At 59.2% G+C, this 8152-nt stretch overlaps 1 protein-coding gene across 5 annotated transcripts; it reads left to right on the top strand.

The window, feature by feature from the left end:
* Positions 260 to 7963, top strand: PHOSPHO1 (phosphoethanolamine/phosphocholine phosphatase). 5 transcript variants are annotated; one of them, XM_021067127.1, is made up of 5 exons: positions 260 to 576; positions 1686 to 1782; positions 4167 to 4276; positions 5055 to 5092; positions 6194 to 7963. In XM_021067127.1, the coding sequence occupies exons 3-5, from the start codon at positions 4232 to 4234 to the stop codon at positions 7077 to 7079; spliced, it is 969 nt and encodes a 322-aa protein (XP_020922786.1). In that variant the 5' UTR covers positions 260 to 576; positions 1686 to 1782; positions 4167 to 4231; the 3' UTR covers positions 7080 to 7963. The 5 variants fall into 5 exon arrangements, with proteins under 5 accessions (XP_020922786.1, XP_020922787.1, XP_003358139.2 ...); XM_021067128.1 differs by having other exon boundaries at positions 260 to 597; positions 6194 to 7159; XM_003358091.4 differs by lacking the exon at positions 5055 to 5092 and having other exon boundaries at positions 6318 to 7963.

Here is an 8152-nt window from a genome sequence, read left to right as displayed (position 1 = left end):
GCTCTGGCACCTCCAGGTGTGTAGGCGGGACTTAACGCGGAGCCCGGCAGGTGCTCTAATGACGCTGCCCGCCACCCGTGCTCCTCTGAAGGGATGCGCTCCTTCTCCACCCTCTCCCCCTTCCCTCCCGGCGTCCAATCCCACCTTCGCGAGCGCTCCGGGAACCTCCTGGGCAGCCTGGAGGCGTGGCCCGCGGGCGACCCGCCCCTTTGATGTGCTCTGAGCCGCTGTGATTGGACAGCCGCTTGTGACGTACAGGGACTGCGGTGGGCCCGGGTGCTGCGGCTGCCGCAGCGCCGGCCGCGGCTCCGGCTCCGGCTGCCGGGTATTTAAAGGGGACGCGGCGGCGGCCCCGGGGGATGGGGGCCAGGTGGAGAGTACCGTTCAGACGCTCATCATCCACAGCCCCTCGGGACTGGAACTCGTGAGCCGGAGCCCAGAAATCTGGGGGTGGATAAGACATCGCGTCCCCTCCAATTCCCCTTTCTCCATCCTGCGCCCAAATACCTCAGCTAGCCCCTCTCCCCACTCTTCCAAACTCAGCCGGGATAGACCACGGCCGCCGCCGCTCCCCACGTGAGTCCTGGGTTCCCAGAGGTAGGGGAGGGCTGGGGTCCCAGTGTGGGGTGGGGGCTGCGCGGAGTCAGAAGGATCCTTCACGCGTGTCAGTGGGGGAATCTCTGGAGCGGAGGAAGGAGTTCTTATAGCCCAGGAATGGGGTGTCCGGGTACCGCTCTATCTCCGACTCGGACAAGGCAAAGGAATCTGCTCTCTTGCTCCCTGCCACCCACGAGTCCCCTCGGCTCCTGAGCTGCGTACCCCCCTCCCCCCCACCCCGCCCCGCACTGGAGCGAGGCGCCCGCCAGCTGGGGGTGTGCCAGAGTGCCTGCCTTCCAGCCACCTCTAAAAATATCTCCCCCCCCCCACTCCACCGGCAGCTGCCACCTCCTTGCCCATTGAGGATGCCCCCCCCACACACCCAGCTTGTCCACCCAGGCAGGGCGAGCCCAGAGATGACTTCTGTCCCAGCTTCCTCACTGGCACCAGGGCTCCAAGGCTTTACCCTAGCTAGTCTGGACAGCAAGCTCACAACCCATGGAAGTCTCCGTGGCAAGTGGGGAAGTTCTGGCCGCAGTTTTCCTAAGGCAGCAGAAAGCCCCGAGTTTTAATCCTAATTCTGATGCTGTGGGACCCTCAGGATGTTAGCCTGACCTCTCTGGGCCTCCGTTTTTCCTCTGTACTGCTGCTGGTGGTAAACAAGAGACTATGGGGAAGTTGGGAGTGCTGTGCGGGGAAGGGAAAGAATTCCAGCCTAGTGCTGGAATCTGATTTCTAGAGACTGATACCAGGAGACCTGGTCTTGGGCAGAGCACTTGCTGCCATAATATCTCTGGGGACCTTGCCCCTGCCACATGCCATCCTGCACATTTCCTGTGGAAAACTTTCCCCAAACTGTCCTGTGACCCATCCATCCATTAAGGGGGGACTTTCAAAGGAGGGCCTGAGTTTGTTTCCCTCCCCCATCCCCAGGGGCCCTCCCACCCATTCCCACAGAGGTCCTGTAACAGCACTTGGGTAAAAGGCCCGGGGGTGGGGGCGAGCAGGGAGCAGGTGCTGCTTCTGGTGGGACTAGGATAGGGACCCCCTGCCAGCCCAGTGACACCCTTCTCTCCTCTCTGCTCTAGCCTGCAGGAGAAGCTCGGAGGTCCTGTCCCCCTTTCTTCTGAGGGACTTTCTGGGGACCACGAAAGGACTTCATCACTCAAGGCAAAGCCGCCAGAGGTAAGGAACCTTTGTGCATGTCACAGGAGCCAGATTCCAATGGGACCAGGGTCCCTCTGACTCCTGTGGGGCAGGGGTGGGTATCATAAGAGCTACTCTGGAGAGAAGCCCAGGGTGCCTGGCTTTCTGCTCTGGGGACTAAAAGAAACAAGAGCAACCTCACCAAACGATAAATGTTTTCATTGATTTCCCTACATACTCTGGTTAGATGGGGGGGGGTGGAGAGTGTTTTTGCTATGAGAAGTTCTGAACATGATTAAAAACCAGACCATCCCACCAAATGTTAAGAAGGAAAAAGAACCACAGAGAAAGCAATGAAAGTCGGTCTCTGGGTGGCTCCTGGAGACCCTCTTTTATCTTTGGATCAGCCTGGCACGTGTCCGTCCATGTTTGCTTTCACAAGGGGAGTGGCATCCCCTGACCTTTTCTCTTTGGACTGGCCCAGGGTGGAGGGCACATGTGATATGAGCCAGGATTCTGGAAGGCTGGAGCTCCCTCCAGATGCAGCCTGGGACCGGCCCTCCCACTTAACCCCCCAAACACGCCCTTCCTTCACTTCACGTGCCTCCCTCCCCTTCTCTCCCATCTTCTTGACCAGTGTCCCTTCTCCCCCCCCACCCCATTTTAGCACACTGCCCCCACTCAGCTTTGGCCACCACTCTCATTTCCTAGATTACAAGTCCTTAGGGAAACGCCTGAGACCCACATCCCATCCTTAGCAAAAGTGTTTAATGCATGTAAGGTCAGGGAGTGGGGAGGGATCGGGTACCTCAAGGTGGAGTGTGATAGAGCCCCCCCTTCTGCCCACCACCTTCCTTCCTGGGTGTCCCAGTATCCGTCTTGAGGGCAACAGTTCCTCCTTGCTGTCCTGGGATGGTCTGGGGAGTCACCTTGACCAAGTCCGAGGGGTACCCGGTGTTACCCACTCTCACCACCAGAGGGCAGCAGCCAGCCAGACCGCCGCTGCTTTGCCTGCCCAGTCTGGCTCTCAGGAGTGGTCCAGCTCTGTCCCAGGAGCACTCCGTCTTTCATTTAACTCTAAGATGCAGGAGAGGCACGGGGAGCTGTGGGTTTGCAGCTGCGTTGAAGCCCCTACAAAACCACACCCTGCCTCCAAAGCCACACAGCAAAGTCCAGTAGGAATTGCCACCCGACTCCCTGGCTGACTGCCAGCGTCTGGAAGCACCAAGGAGGGAGGCAGTCCCAGATCACCTGGGTGCCTAGGCGTCCCGGTCCTCCAGCTGTGGTGCTGTGAGCCTAGTCATGTGCCCCTTCCCTTTGGAGGACAGAGGGCAGGCCAGGTGTGCGTGCATGAACCAGACTCTGCCCCATGGAGGAAGAGCCTTGGGCAAGTGAAATCTCTCGGAGCCTTTGTCATCTGTCAAATTCATGGGATTGTGCTGGGCAGGGAGAGAATGAATGGAGGTGATTGGTAAACGATGGGGTGCCTTACACAAGAAAGGGGCAGTGACCATACTAGAAAAGCAAGCCCTGGTCTCAGACCCTGAGATCTGGTTTCGAGGTCTGTCTGCGTCATGTGTAGTGGGGGCTGATGTTTGCGCAAGTTGGTTAACCTTTCTAGGTCTCCAATAGTATCATCTGTTACCTCTCCAGCATCGTGGGGGATTAAGAGAATGCCTAGCAAGGGCTCTGTGGTCTGTAAGTGCTACACTTATTTGATGGGCTGGTTTTTGTTTGTTTGGGGTTTTGTTTTGGTTGTTTGGTTTGATTGGGTTTTTGGTTTTAGGGCCACACCTGCAGCATATGGAGGTTCCCAGGCTAGGGGTCCAATCAGAGCTACAGCTGCCAGCCTACACCACAGCCACAGCAACACAGGATCCAAACCGTGTGTCTGTGACCTACAGCACTGTTCATGGCAACGCTGGTTCCCTGACCCACTGAGCAAGGCCAGGGGTCAAACCTGCATCCTCATGGATACTAGTCAGATTCGTTTCTGCTGCGCCGCAAGGGGAAGTCCATGAGGGGCTGTTTTTTGTTTGTTTTTTGTCTTTTTGCCATTTCTTAGGCTGCTTCCATGGCATATGGAGATTCCCAGGCTAGGGGTCGAATCAGCTGTAGCCACCGGCCTACGCCAGAGCCACAGCAACTCGGGATCCGAGCCATGTCTGCAACATACACCGCAGGTCATGGCAACGCCAGATCCTCAACCCACTGAGCAAGGCCAGGGACCGAACCCGCAACCTCATGGTTCCTAGTCGGATTCGTTAGCCACTGAGCCACGACGGGAACTCCATGAGGGGCTGTTTTTCACTAAGCCCTGGGAGTGGTTCCTTGGGCTCAGGAGAAGGGGATAGGATCCAGGTGGGTGTTAGTGGGGCCAGCAAAGCCAGCTGGTCCTCAAACAGACCTTGTCTGGTTGTCAGGGGCCCTGGACGACGGCTGGAGGCCAACAGTCACTACAAGCGGTGCCCAGGGTGATGTACTGACAATGAGCGGGTGTTTTCCAATTGCTGGCCTCCGATGCCTGTCTAGGGTAAGTGGGTCCCTCCAGGGGTTTCCTAGGATGAGGTCTCAGCCCCCATGTTCCCATCATGGGGTGGGAGGAGCCCCATCCAGCCCCTTTTAGGCGTGCCCACACCTCTGGTGGGCCCCCACGAATCCTTGGAAGCTTCCACCCCAGGTCGGGTGGCGGGGGGGGTCCCTGATGCTTTGCATCCTCAGACTCCACGGATCCCAGGCCACTGAGACTCCCAGAGATGTTGAGACAAGAGGGTGACTCTAGGGATGCATTTGAAGAGCCAGGTTCAAATCCCAGCTCTGAAATTAGGAGCCTGGACTCTGTTTCACAGGATGTGCCCGGTTATAAACACAGGAATTTTGGAGAGAGAGTTAGGAAAAAACCAGGAAAAGGAGCAGTTCTGACTCAACTAATTGTGGTGGGAGGTTGAGAGGGAGAAAGGCGGCACCGTGGGTATTCTGAAGCTCTACATACATAATCTGCTTGCTGCCCCTCTGTCACCTAAAGCCGCTGGCTTGAAAAGGGGCAGGGACAAGCTGCAGAGGACTTCTCTCCCTTTGCCTGCCTTTTTGCCCTCACGCTTGCCCTGTTGTCCCCCAGCCGCCACCTTGTCCCCCTAGCAACATGGCGAGCCCAAGGTCTCCCCTTCCTGGAGCTCCACCCCCCACGGCCCCATCTTCCTGTCCCCCCATGTGCCCCTAGTATGACTTCCCCCTGGCCCTCCAATCCCCCACTCCCACCTCATGCCCTCTGCCCATGTCCCCGCTAAATGCTCCATCCTCTGCCTTTTCAGCCACTGCTGCTCTTTCCTCTCCCTCACCTGTCTCCCAGGTATGTCGTGGCCTGGCGCGGGAGGCTTCTACCTCCCCAAGCCCCACTGCTTCTCCTGCTGCCCGCTTGCTTCGGACTCTGGCAGAAACCCCACCCGCTGACACGTTCCTCCCTGGGAACTGGCAAGTGATTAGTGATGAGCTGTCAGCACAGGGCCCTAAAACTCTGGAGAAGCTGTCCCAACCATCCTTGGCTGGAAGCATCTGCATCCTCTGGCTGGAAGCAGCTCCCAAGAGCCTGCCTGGGTCTTGGTTGGGCAGTCCACCTACCTGGTTCTTCCAAGAGCCAAAAGCCCGTTCTCTGGCCAGTGCGGAAACCCAGGGGACTAACTCTCCAGGCCAGACACCGACTGTCACATGCTTTGGACGGTGCCAACACATTTCCCTGGCTCCTACTGTCCACCACACTCCCACAAGCCATTGGCTCTGCCCGGCGGAAGGTGGACACAAGGCAGCTGCTCCAGTGGGGTGAATGGCTGGTTTCCCCTGATGCTTTGTTGGGGGAGAGGGAGTAGAAAAAACCTGCCACTCTCTTTATCCAACCACCTGGAGTCACTGGAAGTCTCCAGGATGGTCTAGTCCAGAAACTAGGGGTCCCAAAGGAGTGACCCCTTGGAAGCTGCTTTTCCTTTTTTTTTTTTTGCTTTTTGCTTTTTAGGGCCACACCCTGAGGCATGTGGAGGTTCCCAGGCCAGGGGTCTAGTCAGAGCTGCAGCTGCCGGCCACAGCCACAGCCACAGCCATGCAGGATCTGAGCTGTGTCTGCGACTTACACCACAGCTCATGGCAATGCCGGATCCTTAACCCGCTGAGCGAGGCCAGGAATCAAACTGGCAACCTTGTGGTTCCTAGTCACATTCGTTTCCAGTGCGCCCCTTCGGGAACTTCTCCATTCTTTTGCAATCGACCCTCGTTAAGCCCCCCAAGGCCACCGAAGAGAGTAGCAGAAACAGGTGCCAGAGAAGCTCTTCTGGGTTCAGGAGGGGGACGGTCCCCTGAGGATAAACCCCAGCACCGTTAACGGAGAGGAGCTAGGGGATGGGCAGGGAAGGCTGGGGGTGGGGACAGCGGCATTGCTTAACCAGCCTTGGGTCCTCCTCAGGTCTTGGATGTGCCAGCGTCTCTGGCCGTGGCCCGCTAACCAGCCTCTTCCCGGCCGGCTCCCGCCGCGCCTCCCCTCGCTTGCTCCCTCCTCCTCCTCCTGCTCCTCTCTCCCCTGCTCCCAGGACGACAGCAGGATGGCCGTGCAGGGCTCGCCTCGCTTCCTCCTGACCTTTGACTTTGACGAGACCATCGTAGACGAAAACAGCGACGACTCAATCGTGCGCGCTGCGCCGGGTCAGCGGCTGCCGGACAGCCTGCGTGCAACCTACCGCGAGGGCTTCTACAACGAGTATATGCAGCGCGTCTTCCAGTACCTGGGCGAGCAGGGCGTGCGGCCGCGGGACCTGCGCGCCGTCTACGAGGCCATCCCCCTGTCGCCTGGCATGAGCGACCTGCTGCAGTTCGTGAGCAAGCAGGGCGCCTGCTTTGAGGTTATTCTCATCTCGGACGCCAACACCTTCGGCGTGGAGAGCGCGCTGCGCGCCGCCGGCCACTTCAGCCTGTTCCGCCGCATCTTCAGCAACCCGTCGGGGCCCGACGCGCGGGGGCTGCTGGCTCTGCGGCCCTTCCACACGCACACCTGCGCGCGCTGCCCCGCCAACATGTGCAAGCACAAGGTGCTCAGCGACTACCTGCGCGAGCGGGCCCACGACGGTGTGCACTTCGAGCGCCTTTTCTACGTGGGCGACGGCGCCAACGACTTCTGCCCCATGGGGCTGCTGGCGGGCAGCGACGTGGCCTTCCCACGCCGTGGCTACCCCATGCACCGCCTTATCCAGGAGGCGCAGAAGGCCGAGCCCAGTTCCTTCCGCGCCAGCGTGGTGCCCTGGGAAACGGCGGCCGACGTGCGCCTCCATCTCCAACAGGTGCTGAAGACCTGTTGAGGACCTGGCCTGCTGGGGGCACCCGCGCGGAAAGGGGGTGAGGCGTGGGTGGGGATCGAAAGACAAACCTAGTTTTATTACTCCCTTTCCCTTTTGTTTCGGCATGTCCCTCTGGGAATTTCCGGTATTGCGGGCTCGTCCACTTGGGGGCTGGGGGAGGAGGTTCGGAGCGCTCCCCATCGATGCAGTTAACCCAGCTCGGCTGCCTCCCCCCGTTCCACTGCAAGCAAATTCCAGGGCTGCTGCACATATCTGGGCAGGCACCCGTGTGTTCCAAAAACCTTGCCTTCTAAATTGAGAGGAAGGGGTTCACTGGCGGGAGAGAGAAGGAACATCTCCCGCTGCATTAACCGCTGCCTTGGGTCGCATGACCTCCCTCCCCCACTATCCAGGGGGCCCAGGTCTGGAACTCCCTCCCTCTCCCCCCAACCCCGCGCACGCTCGCGGCCACACCGGACTCCCAACGGAGAGAAATGGTGCTCTCCGACGATGGCCCCAGGCCTAGATCGTGCCTCACCCGCCGAGATCCTACACTACACCCCTTTGCCTGCTTCTCTTTCCCTGTCCACCTCTTCAAGGTCCCCACAGGATAAAAAGCCAGAGCGAACGATCGCCTCCTGGTGGTGGAATGAGGTAGCACACCGTCCGGCCCCGGTCCAGCCCTCAGGGGACCTCGCAGCACCGCGTCGGTGTCTTCCCACACCCCAGCCTCGTCTATGCAGCAGGAGACCAGGGACTTAACCAAAGTCGGGCCGGCTGGGCCCTCTGTGCCCCGCTCCTCCCGTATGAACCAGAAAGCCATGATGTTTTAAAGCAGAGCCAGCGAAACCCAAGCCCTTCTACCCTCTTGTGTTTCAGAGCCATAAAGGAGGTGGTGAAGGGGCCGAGGTGACTGAGATCTCTCGCGCCGCCAAGACTGAACACATAACCCAAGCAGCAGGCAAAAGAACAGTGCAGCCCATCGTGGCAGAGCCTCTAATGTAGGGGGCTCACTGAGACACCCCCCCGGGGGGGTGGGGGAGATAACCCACTGCTTGGGGCAGGCAGAGGAGCTCAGCAATTAGTGGAGGTCT

This window comes from Sus scrofa, chromosome 12 (genome assembly GCF_000003025.6).
Source record: "Sus scrofa isolate TJ Tabasco breed Duroc chromosome 12, Sscrofa11.1, whole genome shotgun sequence".
In the NCBI taxonomy this organism is placed as follows: Eukaryota; Metazoa; Chordata; class Mammalia; order Artiodactyla; family Suidae; genus Sus; species Sus scrofa.
This window is presented reverse-complemented; position numbering and strand designations above follow the sequence as displayed.